At 49.7% G+C, this 17874-nt stretch overlaps 3 protein-coding genes across 3 annotated transcripts; 2 read left to right on the forward strand and 1 right to left on the reverse strand.

The window, feature by feature from the left end:
* Positions 1–9407: 9407 nt before the first annotated feature.
* Positions 9408–11351, forward strand: N7515_006713 (uncharacterized protein; the record flags this gene model as incomplete). Its single annotated transcript, XM_056667457.1, has 5 exons — positions 9408–9759; positions 9835–9908; positions 9965–10172; positions 10234–11205; positions 11278–11351. The coding sequence occupies 5 exons, from the start codon at positions 9408–9410 to the stop codon at positions 11349–11351; spliced, it is 1680 nt and encodes a 559-aa protein (XP_056521053.1).
* Positions 11352–12900: 1549 nt separating this feature from the next.
* N7515_006714 (dynamin-related GTPase MGM1) lies at positions 12901–15767 on the reverse strand (the record flags this gene model as incomplete). Its single annotated transcript, XM_056667458.1, has 3 exons — positions 12901–13331; positions 13388–15409; positions 15470–15767. The coding sequence occupies 3 exons, from the start codon at positions 15765–15767 to the stop codon at positions 12901–12903; spliced, it is 2751 nt and encodes a 916-aa protein (XP_056521054.1).
* Positions 15768–16227: 460 nt separating this feature from the next.
* Positions 16228–17562, forward strand: N7515_006715 (glutamine amidotransferase subunit DUG3; the record flags this gene model as incomplete). Its single annotated transcript, XM_056667459.1, has 4 exons — positions 16228–16242; positions 16296–16391; positions 16475–17207; positions 17264–17562. 4 exons carry the CDS (start codon positions 16228–16230, stop codon positions 17560–17562), a joined length of 1143 nt encoding a protein of 380 aa, XP_056521055.1.
* Positions 17563–17874: the final 312 nt, after the last annotated feature.

Here is a 17874-nt window from a genome sequence, read left to right on the forward strand (position 1 = left end):
GGGAAAAAATAGACCCGAAAATGGTTGAATGGAAAATAAAAAAAAATACGAAGTAATAATCAATAATAAAAATGCAAATCACAAAATCAATTTGAAGTCAAGGCATCATCTCCAAGTCCACCCCCCATCCGGAGAAAGCGATAGCGGCCATACACAAAGTTTGACCCGGACGCAGGTCCAGGTTGATCCTCCTTTCTGGGCTCGTTTGGGTTCCGGGTTTAGTCAATTTACGGCATAAAGGTAATTAAAAAATTATGAAAGGGAAATACCAGTTGATGTCAGAGCCACGGGGGAAGACAGTGGATTCAACTAAAAAGGGTAGGTCGTAGAATGTTTACCTGATCTCGGCCTCATGAGGTACGATAAGCCTTGAGTTGATTGGAATAGCGGATTACTAGTCAAAGCGAAAGAGAGAAATAGTTAAAATAAACCAAAACTATGCAGGCAACATATTGAATAGAACTACGGAATAAAGAGCAAATAAAGAACAAAAAAACAACGAAAGCTGAGACCCATATCAGATCCAATAATAAGTTAGGTTTAGCGGCAATAAATTACCGAAAACCGAGTGTACACCGTATGCGAAGTGAAGGGCTGTGAGGGCACAAGGAAAAAGGGCTAAAGGGGGTTGCCGGGAAGCGCGAGGAGTGAGCACGGTGGCTGGTTGTTAGTCGGAGTATTGGGGAAAGGCAAAGGAATGGAAGGGACAGAGGGAAGTGGAAAACCAATCAGCAAAGAAGGAATGGAAGATCAATTACCAGAAACGAGTGCAAAAAGACGGTCTCGGTAAGAATGGTAAGAAATGAAGAATGATGCATTCTTATGTAAGAAGGCAGAATTACCGGCATTCAACCAATCAAGTGGGCAATATTTCACCAGACTTATACGCTTGCAAGGAATGGCCCACTCAAAAGTCTCAGGTGGACCATAATTTCTGGTAATCCTCTCTCTGGGAAAAGTGTGTTAATTTTTCTCCCGTGTACGACCGGACCATGGTTGGCCCATCTGCTATCACACGGTTACGTGATCGGGCATGTACTCCCCGACCTTCTCCCAGCCGGACAGCCATTGGTTCCTCATCAATTATGGAGGCTATGGAAATGGGTTCAGGACTCAATACATCGTTAAATTAGGCATGTTCATTCTGTTCAATGTTGGTATGCTCTGACATGCTGGAGTCAAAAGTCTTGGTCTCATCCCCGCCTCATCCCCTGCAACCACTGTTCCGGACGACTTTCCTGTTTACGATTTAGGGGGGAGGGTCATCTCATCATAATTACAGGATGCCCAGTGATGGACCAATTTGATAGTCTAGGAGCCTCCGGGGAGGCACATCGAAATGCCACTTGCCACTTTGATTCGTCCGGCTTTCCTGCACTCAGTTGCCCAAGGTATTTCATTGCCTCCTACAGGTTGGTGTACATTTACATTGACATCGTACTGCCCCCGTCTAAGCGCCCTGTTGGCGAGTCTAGAGTGCCCTATGCCGGGACTGTAGGCCCCAGCGAAAGAATGAGCCCGTTTCACTCGAGACACTGTTCGACCTAAGTGGGAACAGCCGCACGTAAGGTGGCATGTACAATATGGTGAGTTGCACTTGTGATCTAGTACGCAACACGGCTCGAAAGCCGAGAGTGCGACGGGTCCAGATTGGCTTGTGTGGAATTGGAATCCATCGCCCACTCGTGGCGCCCCAACGGCCATCCCTTGGAGGAAACACCGAGGTTGGATGTGTCTCGAGATGGACTTGCATGGCACGATGAGCATAGTGCGCAAATTACAGAGTGGATTGATATTCCAGTACCATGTCACGGAGGGTAGAGTCCCCTTCGTATGTAGCAAGCACGGAGCACACCCTCTCTGATGCAAAGGGCAAACGTATTTGAGCTATCCACTCGAATCTTCAGAAACATTCCCGATATGGACGAGTGGACTCTTATCCGGGAGAATAAAGGAAGAGAGAGAGACAGTTGGGGGAGTCCACGCCACCAGCTAATGACCGAAACCAGGCAACGGGTTGGATAACGTCCAAAACTTGACTGGGGACGATCCGAGTGGTGGTCAAATCACGGTCAAGCTGAAAAGAACCCGGTGTTCGGGTTATCGGGGATCTCATAGAGAGATTGATCGGGTGAAAAGTGAAATGAAAGGGAAAAAAAGATTAAAATAAAATAAAAAAGACCAATGGCAATCCACTTCTGAGCCACCGCCACGGAAGTTGTTTCGTTTCCAGAACCCCAGACAGATGAACAGGAGGTCCTGTCATTCTGTCTCTTAGATTGCTTTAGACTGGCTGACTGATATCACTTTCTGATTGGTTTCAAGTTGGACCCCTGTCTTTTTGTGTGTCTCGTCACAGTCATACAGAAAAAACAATCAACTCGGCTCAAATATTGGGGTTCAACTGGGTCTTTGCCCGGGATCTTTCCTTTTTGTTTCCCATCGCCGTCTTTCGATCTGCACTTCTAAGCAGATTCGAACTCTCTCTCTGTTCTTCTCTTTGGTGGGTCATTGATTCCCGGTTGCGGCAACAGCCATTTGCCTGCACAATTCCCGACAGCCCACTTTTACCTATCGCCTTTCGCGGGTGAGATTCCTCGGCACAGTGCTACCTGCAGAGTTCACCGTCAATATTGGTGTTTACTGCGTACGGAGTCAGGAGTGGAACAAATTCTAATTTTCTTTGATTTCTTTTTTTTCTTTCTTCCCAAAAGTACGGAGTACTTGAGCTTAAAGAAAGATGATTCGTCTGGGAGTATCACCCCCTATGTTAGCTACCCAAGTCTCCCACCGATGATCCCTTTCAGACGGGTTGCGCCCTCTAACCATTGGCGCATGCAGTTAGCTGCGACCATGATATTCCGGCAAAGTCAAGCTAGAGCTACATCACATTGTCCACTTATGGGAGAGTCATATACGCAGTACATCCGTGTGTCGACTTGATTGCACGCGCAACTCATTTCCATGCCCGGGCAACCAACCGAGCACACATCCATCTCAACTCTCAAGTGCTGTTTCATATCGCCCAAATTCTACGGTCATGGCACTCATGGGGCTCTAAACCCCGTCTCCACAGCGCTTTTGCACTTTGCTATGTAAATCAGATTTCAGTCTTGTCACCTGATTGGTGAAAATACAATAGGCAAAGTTTCCGGGTCATCGTACATAGTGGGGGTGCGCCGGTGCGGACAGAGAGGATGGAGTACGTGAAATCTACTTCGTACTGTGCATCGTATCTCTGTGATCCGTGGACCACGATAAATGGGGAGGTTATCCAACAGAGCAATGCTGTAGTGGATCTCTCACTTAGTCTATTCTCTGCTTTCTTCCAGATAGAAACCAGAAGAACACACCTGAAAACAACTGTTGGCTTGAGCCGGCGTACTCCGTCTCGACTATCACGACCGGGATGCTTTGGTGGCTCTGATCAGATTAATTACGCGGTAACCCTGACGCCTTTCAGCCATTACACAGCGGGCCCGGGGTTCCGGTACACGCGCTCTGCGCCCGGCATCGACTTCCAGTGGATTTTGTAGGATATTGTGCCTTTATGCCTCGCAACTGATGCATTAGACAGGGTACTATGTAAACAACGGAAAAGGACCAATCCTCGCTACGAATAGTCCTTGTCCTGGCGGTTCCAATGCCGTGTTCGCCCACCTTGCTGTCTTCTTACCCAGCACGGCTCCTTGCATGCTCCATCCTTGCGGTAGAGACGCCCTAGAGTCTCCCCAGAAACCCTGCTTATTGCTTCACCATAATCACAGGATTGTGATTCCACTATCCCATACTTCATCCTTTGTACACATTGATCTAGATTCTTTCTCCGTAACCAGGTACATACGTTGGTTCAGAATTCGGTGCATGGGCTCATATGCCATTGCGGATTTCTGCGGTTTGACGCGCCCGAGGCGAGATTCAGTTTTCGACTTCTCTTCCATCGAGGCGCTGCAACTATCTCTTCTGGGGTGAGAAATGGGATCGTCGCTTCAGCTGGTTGAGATGGAAGGATTCTGTTCTATTTTTTGTTTGTTTTTTCCTTTGTTAAAGTATAACCAGTATAACCAGTACGAGTAATGAATGATTCTTGTGAAGAGCCAACATCGATAGTTATCGGAAGTTAATGGGATTAATTGGTCCGCTCGTAATTGCAGATCAGATCTAGTCCTTTGATCGGAGTCAATACTTTCAATGTCAACACGTTGATTGATTTCTAATCCTCTGACGTCGTCCACGGGTAGAAGTTCAACCACGAGATGTAGTACACCAATACAACCATCTTACCAAGTCTCCAACTCTAAGACTACTTGGTCCAGATCCACAGATACCTCACCTGTTCGACTCCGATGATCAGCTAGAGGCAACTGCACGCCACCCATAGAGGGGGGTTGCCTGCTCTAGTCTCAACCTAACAGTCCACTGCTCCGACCTTCACCCAGGGACCCAGCCGCGGAAGTTTGCATCCTACCAGAGTTGCCAGAGTGCAGATTCGAATGCAAAATGCAAATGGGCTCGGGCACACGGGAACCGTGTGCCAGTCAAGAGGCCATCAGTTGGGCCTTTGTGGCTGGTCCCGCGATTCCAGACTCGGTGCATCAGCCCCCCCGCGCGCAGGGGCCAAAGATGAAAGCGTTGAAACCCATGCCGTTGGAAAGGTCTCGAGGGACAGAGTAGGGATCCGTAAAGAGTAAGTTGGAGAGGGGGTCAATTCGTATCTTTCATCTTTTTTAAACCTTTTCAATGCCTTTTTTGCTGGTTTAGGAGTTATCTCGGATCTCGTTCTGGACTCTGCAACGCGCCCCGAGCACATCACAAAGCACTGGGGGGGGGGAGGATCTGGCTTTGGCGCTGGTGCTGACAGGGTGAGGATCCTGCCTTTTGAAATAATTATCAAAGACCTGTTTGCTTAGAGTCGTTTAGGTTCGACTACTAGACTCGGTGAAGTTTGAGGGAATCTACGCGTAAGTTGTATTGCTTTTTCTCCATTTTCGCCCCCGGTTCGGTGGCTTGTAGGGTTCTGACGGTGTACATCGTGGGGGAGATGTAATAAAACAAAAATAAAACCCGAACATAAACGCTAAGAGTGTGTCTATCTTGTGCACAATACAATTCGTTTCAGTGTTGAATGTCTGAGATTTCCCTAGAGCCAAGAGTCCCGAAATTGTAAACGCGTCGCGACTCGACGATCTCCGCATTGACTACCCAAAACAGTTTAATTGATCCCACTGCCTACAGGCCGCGACACATAAAACCGACCCTCGAATATCGGTGGAGCAGTCAACGCGTATTCCGTCATTCACGCCGTCTCTATCTGGGACTGATACTGTTCAGACTTTTCAAAATCGAACTAAAATTAAGTGAATGACCATGTTTCAGCTCGTCCTATGAGGTACTCGTGTCTACGCCTTGCAATGTCAGGTACAGTCCCGAGGCGAGCTGGACTCGTTTCCAACCGACTAGTACGAGGTGGCGTATAAATAATACCATGGCTAATAGTAATACCAGTGGCCAGTGCCACCAGAGGCGGTGGAGCCATGGGATCACGGCAAAACAGCGGATCAGCGGATCAAGTTCATTATTATTAGTTCCAGACGTGAACACTGAACAGTCATCTCATCACCCGAACACGAAAACAGAGGATCATCCCTTTTGAATTTTTCTTACCCATCCACCATGTCCACATCGAAACTAACTCGCCTTGGCTGATGACACCGTCTTTTCTCCATGGCAGTCATGACCAGGGAACACAAGCCGGTGGCGGGTTCGTGCCTTTGGCGTAACCGCCTTCTCACCTTTGCCTGTCTCCATCTTTTTTTCTCCTCTACGGCAATCGCGGGTTCAAAATACGACCTGGTAAGGTTCAAGTGCTTTGTCGCTTTATTAATCTACCTCTGAAACCGACCGGGAGTTGACTGCCCCGAATCCGTTTCTTGGACCATGGCGGTGTCGACGCCGCTGACAGCTTTGCTGTGGGCTTTTGTGTGGATCGGAATATATTGACATGGACGAGATGCACACCATGGCACATTGTGGATTGATGCCTTGGTCGATATGCACGACGGCCAATTAATTCAGACCAGCTGTTCTTGGTGTGAGTTGCATGTTCTTCTAGCCTTGTCTGGTCGGGACTGGATATGCGAGGTGCCTCGTTGACGGGTCTAGACGTTGGTTTCGTCTTTGGGATGCATGTCTCTCGGTCTACAGCACGTGGAGCGCGGCTCTCTTCAAAGTGATTCTGATGATCTTTCTCATCTGCGCTCGCATCAACTTCCTGGACTCATTACCCCAATCACGATGCGCATAATAGGCTCAGCCATTTCATCGACCTAGGAAGCAGTATGTAAATAGACCGATTGATGGGTACAAGCATTCAGCCGATCTTGCTACGCAGTGATCCGGCCATTTCGGACCTGAGAGGTTGACGGGGTTCGTCTCGCTGTGTGGTTCATGCAATTGTCACCGCACCTTGTGTCTGGAATTCCTCTTCTGCCCCTGCTCAGACCCGTTGGTATCAGACCGAACATTGCGGATTACTGACGATACGGAGACACCGTTGCCGATTTTGATCTATACACAGTACTTGTGTCGGTTTTCCAAGGCGACGTTTCTGCAAACCAATGAATGCTGGGTCTATACTTCAATTACTTCCCGTGAAGATGGCACAACCAATGCGTCTCACCGAACTAACCAGTCGACATTGATTAAAACAAGGCGAATCGATGGAACCTCACTAACTGTAGACTGACCCTCCAGCCAGATACGCAACTACAAAGCCACAGCAGCTCCAACGATATCAGAATGTGGCCTTAACAGAGCCATGGAAGGGAACCTCATATTCCCGGACCGGAACTATTCCGACGACTGGCCAAATTCCTATCTCACACTGCGGATATATGTGTATGCCCGTCGTTACACAAACGAACGAACCCCACCAAGACTTCAAGCATAGGCGATACAGAATTTGACCAGGCACAGGCGGTTCAAGAAGGAATAGATACAAGCTCGACATACCCTGAACTATACCGATCCATGCCGGCTCCTGCACATAGACTATCCCCTGGACAAGATACCGGGAGGAACCTGTGTCTCGTCCAACACGGCGACGCCGATACCACCACCCAACCCAGATGCAATCCGGACGGGAATGCGTACACCAAATGCACCAAGCGACATACCTGTCTCGTCCTCTTGTCCGCATGAACCCTTGGAGGCACACGTACACAATTCCAGCCTACGCGAGTCCCATACATATTGTAGCGGGGAGGTATGACCTCCCCCTACAGGCATGCTTCCTCTGTCCGTTCCCTTGATTTTTCACGTGCACGTTCCTTATATCAGCAGTTGTGAGCTGCCCGGAAATAGTCGCGAGGTAACTTTAGTTGATGAACACACTCCTACACATCTCCAATTTGACTGCTTGTGATATGAAGAGGGGAACGCTCGAGGCTGTGTGCTCTGAGGCACACTGGTCTATTCAGCAGATACCACCTAGCATAGACATCAGACCAGAGGTAGCAAAGACCAGTAGACCGGTCCCCAGCCTTGCTTACTTGCATACTCTGGACGGGTGAGCGGGTATCTGTTAACGCCGGTGGACCGTGGATTTGCAATCTGGCTGAGTTGGTGCTCGTAGGTACCTGTTGGATTCGGTATCTGGGCTCTGTCATTGCATGTAGGTTGCATGTAGGTTGCATGTAGGTTGCAGTGCAGCTTTTCAGTGGGTTTGGTATTTGTTCTTTATCTGGATTGGGTTTGTTCGTTGAAGGTATTGGTTTATCGTGAATGTATAAAGGGCTTAGGATCCCCGTTGGTTTATTGTTGCGATAGGTACGAATCGAGTGTGTCTTGGCAGCATCGGGCAGGTAGGTAGGTTGCGATCGTTGATCTTGTATTCGTGCTGGAGCAACTCATGGACAACATATGTTGCTGTGAGGTTGGATATAGTACAGTCGATTACCTCTGCCACGAATAGGTATACATAGCACGTTGGAAGTATCCAAGTGTTCGTCAGATCGGATGATAAAACTTGATTCATACCTACCTATGGCTTTCTTGGCTCAAGGTCATATGGCAGCCCTGAGACAATACTACGGAGTCGAGGAACAGCCTTCCGTTGTCTTCAGCAATACACACATGCAACCTACCTAATAATGAGCATATTTTGTGCTGCAGGCATGTGATTGTCCAAGAAATGGAGAGCTACCAGTGTCCAGTCTTGATTTTGCAACAGGTTGTACCAACTAACATCACCAAGAGGATATCCGATCCTGCATTGTCTAGGTTTGGGGATACCTATGGAAATCTCACCCACACACCCACCTGTAGACACCGGGCTTCCTCGCCATACTGTAGATCTCTCCACCGCAAGGTGTAATCCTGACAGGGCAGAGAACACTGGCCCCGCTGCCCTCGAAGCTGTTGTCATCACCCAAGAGCAGCCACAGGTATTTCAGCGAAAGAAATCGTCCGCGAGATTGTCCAAATCGACATCCTCGTGGGAGCTCGGCCGCCGCCGACCGGGTACGTCACAAGCAGATCAAGCCGTGAAAGACGCCACAGGCCGACTTTGGCCGACGCCTCATGGGATGTGTACTGTGGTGATATGGTCGAGAATGGGTGAAACCGGACAGTGACGAAAGGTTGTGGAGCTTCGGGGCTTTCCCCAGATTCTCAGGACCGTGACGGAGGGTTCTAAGGCGCGTGTCGACGTTCCCTTGGGACTAGAATGAGCGAGCTTGAACAGTGCGTCATAGCTGTGCGGGTGTTTCCGGTTAATAGTCGGAGGAGATCGTAGAGCTGAGGGGGAAGGGTTTCTTGTTGAGGGGAAGTGTTTTGTTAGATATCAGCTTGAGAAAGAGAATTACTAGATACACAGTAGATCAATGATTCATCTCTTTCTTTTTACTCCAACTCCGAGTTTGTGAGTAGGGAAATGTTCTCCTCACCGGTTAATCTCTCCTCACCGGGGATCGTTCTCCCCACCTCAGTTCTCCAATTTTTATTCCTATTTTTTTATTCAATTTTTGTGCAGCTAATTAAGCTTGTAGATCAATAATAACTACACAGTGGCTGTTGCTGGAATTGATAGAGAAACAATTGGAGCAACACATACCATTTTACTACTGTGATTTACTACTGTGAAGCAAATAGATTGTCTGTTGTAAGGTGGAAGTGGCAGAAAAGAAACAGCCTAAGTAGACAGTACCTGTGTTAACCACACAGAGCACGCCATCCACTAAGTACTAGATACAAGGCCACCCCCTTTGGGCCCGGCCACACCGATTCGCCCGAAACAGCAACGCAGCGATGGAGCTTATCAAACTTTTTTTTTTCCCTCTTAAATTAGGACTCACCCTTGTGATTCTTTATCCAACACATTTTCATTACCTCTGGTGTGTCCTTTCACAATGGCTGGCACTAAGCTAGCAATTCGCAAGATGGCCCCGTCCATCATGCAGCTGTTATCGATGTCGCGCAGGTCGATTTCGACATCGCAGCTCGCCCTTCGCGCGAAGCCCCTTCGCTCCACTCAGATCTCCCAGTCTGTGTCGCGCGTCGCTCGTCGCAGTTACGCCGATGCTGCTCCCTCGCCCGCCCCCAAGCCCAAGAAGCGCTTCAGAGCTCTGCGTTGGGCCTGGCGATTGACCTGGCTCTCCGCGATCGGTCTCACCGGTACCGTCGCATACAGCATCTTCGAGCTCCGTCAACCCCCCGAGCAGTCCCCGCCCGACCCATCGAAGAAGACCCTGGTCATTCTTGGTATGTATCGGTCGCGATCACTGGACTTTTTCTCCACAATTGAAGTGGCCCGCTAACGCGATGGTTTTCGTTTAGGAACTGGCTGGGGCTCCGTCTCCCTGTTGAAGAAACTTGATACTGAAAACTACAACGTCATCGTCGTCTCCCCCGTAACTACTTCCTGTTCACTCCCCTGCTGCCCTCATGTACTACCGGTTTGATCGAGCACCGCTCGATCATGGAGCCTATCCGCAACATCCTGCGCCACAAGAAGGCTAGCGTGAAGTTCTACGAGGCCGAGGCTACCAAGATCGATTACGAGAAGCGCATTGTGTACGTCAGTGACGATTCCGAAGTCAAGGGTGATGTCTCGCACACCGAGATTCCCTTCGACATGCTTGTGATCGGTGTTGGCGCCGAGAACGCGACTTTTGGTGGGTTTTTCCTCTCTCGCGTATCAATTGATGTACTGCATGCTAATCTGGATGCGTACAGGTATCCCCGGTGTTCGTGAAAACTCCTGCTTCCTGAAGGAAGTTGGTGACGCCCAGAACATTCGCAAACGTATTATGGACTGTATCGAGACTGCATGTTTCAAGGACCAGACCGACGATGAGGTCAAGCGCCTGCTGCACATGGTTGTGGTTGGCGGTGGCCCCACTGGTGTCGAATTCGCCGGTGAACTTCAGGATTTCTTCAACGACGACTTGAAGAAGTGGATTCCCGAAATTAAGGACAACTTCAAAGTCACCCTCGTCGAGGCTCTCCCCAACGTTCTCCCTATGTTCTCTAAGCAGCTGATTGACTACACCGAATCGACCTTCAAGGAGGAGGAGATCTCCATCCGCACCAAGACCATGGTCAAGAAGGTTACCGACAAGTACATCCAAGCTGAGGTCACCAAGCCCGACGGAACCAAGGAACTCGAAACTATCCCCTACGGTCTCCTCGTCTGGGCCACCGGTAACGCCATCCGCGGCGTCGTCCGCGACCTCATGTCCCAGCTCCCTGCCCAAGCCAACTCCCGCCGCGGCCTCGCCGTCAACGAATACCTCGTTGTGAACGGCACCGACAACGTCTGGGCCGTCGGCGACTGCGCCATCGCCAACTACGCCCCCACCGCCCAGGTCGCCAGCCAGGAGGGTGCCTTCCTCGGCCGCCTCTTCAACACCATGGCCAAGAGCGAGGCTCTCGAGCAGGAACTCAACCACCTTTCCGAGCGCCAGTCCCAGGCCAAGAACGACGAGGAGCGCAACCAGATCTTCGACGAGATCCGCGAGCGCCAGAAGCAGCTCCGCCGTAACAAGCAGATCGGTCCCTTCCAGTACTCCCACCAGGGCTCCCTTGCCTACATCGGCAAGGAGCGCGCCGTGGCCGATATCAGCTGGCTGAGCGGCAACATCGCCAGTGGTGGTACCATGACCTACCTGTTCTGGCGCAGTGCCTACCTGAGCATGTGCTTCAGCAGTAAGTTATAATCCCCACTCAATACTACCACACTACCTAGAAGAAGCACTGATCACTAACTGTTCCTCCCAGCTCGCAACCGTGTCCTCGTCTGCCTCGACTGGGTCAAGGCCCGTCTCTTCGGCCGTGATGTCTCCCGCGAGTAAAAAAAGAAAACACCACATAATCTCTCCGGTGAACGACCGTCTGTAATATTGCCCGCAACCCTGCATTTCCCCTTTCAGGCTACTTTATGCCTCTCCGCAACAACTCGACACATAAGTCTTTCCCTACTGTGTCCCGCTATGTCCCTATGTCCCCCCTTTATGTCCACCTACCATCCTCATTCATACTTCTCGCACCCGTGACCGTGATAGACATACATTTTCTTTCTTACCTGATGACCTTCGTTGGTGCTGTGATGTATTATTCTTCCGGTTTCTTTTTCCCATTGGGTTTGTACGTTGTAGGTACACATGGAATTGTTATTGTATTGAAACCTTCTACTTTCATTTGCAGACTACCTACGTTCTTGAAGTTCATGCTGCATGCTACATATTCTTCCGTAATGCGGCTTCAATTGTCAGGTCTGGATCGTGTGCTTGACTTTGACTGTACCTAGTGTCCACCTATATGTATCGACTAGCCGATTGACTTCGTAGTCTATTCGAAGAGGATATACGTAGTCTTACAATGTGCAGTTCTCTTTTAGGTCTTGAGTAGGTTCTTGCATAGTGAAATGGATCTGATTTATTACGCCAAAGATCAGCTTTCGCACTATGATTGCTCTAGTTAGTTATCACATCCATAGATTCAACAATTCAACAAGTCCACCAAGTCAAGCTCTTACTGGGCCTGCTATCTGCCTACCTAATCAATACTGGTGATCCCCATGTTCTGTACACGTATTTGTGGTCCGCATTGACAAGGGAAGGAACCATCCACGCTCCTTCTCCTCCAAGAAGAACTCGTTTCCAAACAAGGAAGGCACAACACACGCTCCTCCTCGTTCAGGAAGGACTCATCACCTGATTCAACTTCAGCCAAAGGTATAAATATCCCCTCCTCCTTATCTTCCTTCTTTTGCCTCTACTCTTAGGAGATCTGTGCCTACATAACAAACTTTGAGTAGCTCAATCGATTCAGAATTTATTTCATTTTCTATTACAGATTGGCTTTAGACCACTCGATTCCGCTTTAATAACTGCATATCTTGATTTCCAATTTCTCCATGATTGTTCAGCCTCTTAATTGAGAGAAATGACTCAAGCATATGATGAAGGCCTGAGATACCACGAGGTAACACACAAAATGCACACTTAGGTATTTTCTTCGACTCTTCAACAGAAAGAGCTTTATCTATGGCATTCAAAGGTTCTGACCACCCACAGCTTTCGAGAGAAGTCAATGCTATAAACTAGAGTTTTGTGTTAGGGTTATCTGGTACGCGATTCTTTGCCTAAGGCAGTATGTTTGTTTTTCCCGGCGCGTCAGAACACACGTCAGGTCGCTCGAAAGCTCCCAGATGAACCATGGACGATCTAGGGTAGATTATGTACATCTCAACAAGAGCGAGTGAGGATGAGAGAATATGGCTAAACATGATAAGTGGGGGATTAGAGCACAAGCGGAGAAGGTATCGAAAATCCAGACAGGGAAGAGAAACATGAACAACAGGAGCCACTGCAAACAGAACAATCATCCTGGTGCATATCCCTAGAAGAGGTTCCAACGGCTGCGGGTCTCTTTTCCAGGGATTGCACGGCCTGGTTTACGGGCGTGGCCGTCGAGCTGTCGGATGCTCTCGATCTTCTGCAGAGCCATCTCCAACAGCTCCTTCTTGCGGATGATGTCCAGGTGACGGCGGATACGGGGGTCCTCGCGGGCAAAGCGCTCGACCTCGGCGTCGGAAAGGTGACGTCCCAGCCTGGAATCCAGCTCGCGGGGGAAATTGTAGTAGAATTCAGATAAAAGCTCGACGTTGAGGAATAGGACAGCCGTGGAGGTCAACTTGTCGGCGACGACATCCAGGAAGACTTCTGGGCAGTAGTACTTGTTCTTTTGCGTTGCGCATTGCTTGGAACGGACGGCGAGAAGTCGCATCTTGATGATGTCCGCTCGGTCTCGAAGGAAAAGACCCTCTCGTCCTAAGAATTACACATGTCAGTTTTGAGGAATAGAAGAGGAGAGGAGAGAAACTAACCTTTCTCTAGCAAGGCAGCGCTGAAACCGCCCGCACCACCTTCACCGTTACCCTCTAAGACCAGGTCGCCCTTTCGCACTCTATCAATGAACGAAATGACGTCTTTCAGTTTTCGCTTGCCAACGGCATCTTCCACATGCTTCAGGGCTGACTCGCAGGCCTTAAGCTCTTCCTTGAGAACTTTACCGACATTGTCCCTGCCTTTGGCCCATTCGGAATCCTCAACTTCAATCTCATACTTGTAGGGCTTGATGCAATTCTCGACTTGATCGCTGGTGCTGAAGAACCTGTCGTTCAGAATACCCGTGCATGCATCGGTGATCTGTTTGTGAGCACCAGGGTGGGAGGCGAACGTTGAGTTGGCGAGAAGCGAGTCCACATGTTTATGGAGAGCATTGGCGACAACAGTTGTTGCTAAGCGGCCAATTCCAAGCTTGGTCAATGATGAGGTGGAGGCATCAAGCTTCCGGTGCCAATACATCGACTCGGGGTCGGCTTTGGGGAGGTCCTTGAGGGGATCCAACTCCAGCATCGGAGGATCTAAGTCCTCGATTGGCTTGTTCCAGTAACGCTGTGCTAATATGTCCATGACCCGCTGGTCCAATTCTGCTTTGAGCATCTCCCGGACCTGCGGTCGACCAAAGCTTTCAGCAAACGCCTTGAAGGAGTGCTTGAATGCATCAAGGCTCTCAGCCAAGTGGGACTCTGCACTCAGAGGTCTGTCATTATATTGAACTTTGAACTCGTAAGTTGCCTCCTCAAGCTCTTGACTAATCGCGTCCTTGGTACCAGACAGGCTAGATGCCATGGTCTGCTCTAGGACGTGCATTAGCGTCTTCCGTAGTGTCGAAACACCAACGGAGACATCGGACTGAGGACCGAATTCAGCCGGATGTGCAGAGAAGTAGGCCTGTTCATTCTTGAGGATAGCGCTGGTAACATTTCCAGAGCCCCTGGAGAAGAGAGCTGTGGTCTGAGGGATTCGGCTGACAACACCCACGTATCCTAGTCGAAGAGGGTATTTCTTATCGGAAAGGACATCATGACCACGTTCCGGACTGACAAGGTCCATCTTTGTGATCACACCTATGGTCCGTTCGCCCCGAGGATCTACTCGACGACTGGCTCGGAGGGCTGTTGAGTTTGCCAAGTCAACATCAGCGGCTGAGATCGCCAAGATAACATTTGGTGGTTGAATGTATTTATCGCAAAGATCAGCAATCTTTTGCTTGAGCTCTGGGGGCTGATCGTGACCCGCGACCTGGATATACCCTGGCAAGTCGATCAAAGATAGATCGGGGACGTTGGGAGAGTATATCGTGAGTTGAATGGGATCGTCTGAGACGCAGTCTTTCTCAGGAACAGCAAGGTTCAGATCTGTGAGTGTGCGCTGAACTTGAGAGAAGTCTGTGATCTTTCCAAGACCCAATGCAGGGAATTCGCCATACTCGGCCTGAGCATTGGGGGTGTTGACCAATGTGAGCTCGATTGGTCGCCGAGTTACCATATTGGAGCCCTTGGGCAAGAACTCGTGGCCGACGATAGCCTCAAGAACCGAACTTTTGCCCGATGATTGGGACCCGATCACGACGATTGAAGGAAGGGTAAGTGTGTTAGACTGGCCGATGGTCTGGAGGATATTTCGAATTTCGATCATTTTGCGTGTGAGAAGCATCATTTGATCATCCGCAGCAGCATCTCTCTCTGGACGGGAGTCCTCCTCCTTTGACTGATCGTAGCCGAACGCCGCAGTAGTAGCAGCGGCAGCAGTTCCTGCCCGGCTTTGTTTCGGCTCTTTGCCTCCATCACCACCAGATGAATCACCCTTTTTAGACTTGGACTCTTCGTCCAGGCGAAGTACCTTCTGCAACCAATCAGGCATTTCAATATCTTCGGTTGTCTTGTTCCACCCGCGTTGTGTCTGATCCGCCATGTCTTGCAGTCCTTGGAATAGGGTCGATGCCGTGTTGCCCGCGGTCTCCGAGGCCTGCTTGAAGACGTCCATCGCATAGTTACCGGCCTCTGTAATGCCATAATTAGCTCGAACGCCTGTTTGCAGTGAGCACCTCACGAGAGACATACGAGTTGCTTGATATTGGAAATACGCCAGACCGGCGACTGTCGCACCGCCGAACATAGCCGGGACTCTGACAAGTTTGAGCGCTAGCTTCGGAAGCATTCGTGCGAACGAGATGGATCGAACTGCAGGGACATTGTGAATAGAATTCGAGCCCACTGGCCATGCGCGTCCTCTGAGGGCAGCGCCACCATCTGCGCGTAGCAGGCCGCCGGTCCTCGAGCCTGCATTGTGAATATGACGAGCTAGATGACCGTTCCGCAAGAGCGGGGCCAGTCTATGGGAGAGGATCCTCCCACTCATTATTGTTGTGATTGCATTCAATATGGATGGAATAAAAAGTGACGGTCTTGAAGCTTGTCGGATCACTGACATCAAGGCCCCGTGACTTGCGCAAGTAGCCGCATCACCTCCCGTACAAGCTTGAGTCACGTGTGATATGACGTGCTGTGGAAGGGAGGTGACTTGACCTTTTCTGTTGATTCTGATGAAACATTGATTGTTTCTGCTAATACGCGAGATCTTTCTGTCTTAATCAGATTGTCATTGGGCTCCAGGCCTTCTGTGTTGGCGTTTGGGCGTCTGACCGATTCCCAACCAAGTGTCGGTGACTCTTCAATCGCCCCGACTCAAAACCCCACGAAAACAAATATATTGATACCTCCTTTGATCCAGACTACGGCGCTATAGCTCTGTCAATAAATCTGGTATACTCGAATGCGATTGTGGAAAGAAACATCCGTTCTTTCAACCGAGATTCAATATGTGTCGATTCTTGGTAAGGCGGCAGGCCCTTCCCATATAGCAGTCCAAGCTCATCTCATCGATCAGATATACAAAGGGCAAAATGAGATTCGTCTCAGCAAGCTTATCACCGAGCCAAGTCACTCAATCCTTACTCAATCTTATGATTCACGTTTGAGACTTGTACGTCGGTTCCTTCTCGTTGGGTCTATCAGAGCTGGCCCACATAGTCAACATATTGTTTCCCTCTAACATGAAATCTCAAGGACAATCGGCGTCCAGTCAATGGTGATGGATTTGGCGTAGGTTTCTACACAGACCCCAAGCTTGGACCAGAACCTTGCATATTTACTTCCACGCTGCCCGCGTGGAACTGCGAGAACTTGGAGCGGCTCGCTGCAAAGACATGCTCTGATTTGATTTTTGCGCATGTGCGCGCAACGACCGAGGGTGCTCTTGCTGAGAACAATTGTCACCCATTCCAGCACCAGTCCCTGATGTGGATGCACAATGGCGGCATTGGTGGGTGGGGCTACATCAAGCGTACGCTTGGAAGCTCGCTTTCCGACAAGTGGTACCTAGGCGTGAAGGGTGGCACTGACAGTGAGTGGGCATTTGCCCTGTTCCTTGACTTGCTAGAGAAAGAAGGAGTAGATCCAAGCTCTGACCCCGGTCCTGAGGGGTTCGGACAGGCCCTTCTACGACGCGTTCTGATGAAAACAATTGCCAAAATCAACGAGCTGGTCAAGGAAATTCCCGAGAAGTACAACGTCACGGATGTTGAGACCCGAAGCCTGTTGAACTTCGCAGTGACAGATGGCCACACAGTCGTCTGCACTCGGTACATCAGCAGCAAGACTGATGAGCCGGCCAGCTTATATTTCTCTTCTGGAACTAAGTGGAAGGAGGGTGAAACGAAAGGACACTTCAAGATGGAGCGACATGACAAGGGCGCCGATATTGTCCTCGTGGCCAGCGAGCCTATCACCTTTGAACGACGTGAGAGCATTTCCCCCCACAGATGTGTATACACCAGGCGCTGACTTAACCTACAGACAATTGGGTATCAGTCCCATCCAACTCAGTTGTCACAATCCACAAGCAGACTGTGATGCTTCACCCAATTCTTGATGAATTCTATGGCGAGAACCTCAACCACGACCGCTCTTCTTGTTTTGCAGTTTCTAAAGGCCTTGTAAGCACTGCTCCCGGGACAACCATTACCCCGTCGGACGCAACTGAGCCTTGTGTGCCTTGTGCACCTTTGTCAACTGGCAATACGGCTGATAAATCAAGCGGTGGCATGGAGGGCCTGCGGCCTGGTCATGCTACTGAATGTGCCGTGTCACACTGAATTTGTTATCGAGACAATCGAATCCGAGCCTAGTCAAAGACTCAGTCACAGACTCGAAAACATTGTCATATTACGGCGTTGGGGAAGAGACAATACCTATGCAGGGCACCAGGAAGAAATTGGAGTTATCAGTTGGGTTGCAAGCATAATTAGGTAGCAGGAAGCTATGTCAACATATTTTATAGCATTGGCAAAGGTGGAAATCGAAATATAGGATTAAGAATTCGGAGTACGTTCCTTAACCTCTATCTAGGTATGTACTGTAGTACATACGGTAGGTCTATGGAAAGTACCCAGCCTGCCCTTGCAAAT

This window comes from Penicillium bovifimosum (assembly GCF_028826915.1).
Source record: "Penicillium bovifimosum strain IBT 22155 chromosome Unknown utg000005l_segment0_segment0, whole genome shotgun sequence".
NCBI lineage: Eukaryota > Fungi > Ascomycota > Eurotiomycetes > Eurotiales > Aspergillaceae > Penicillium > Penicillium bovifimosum.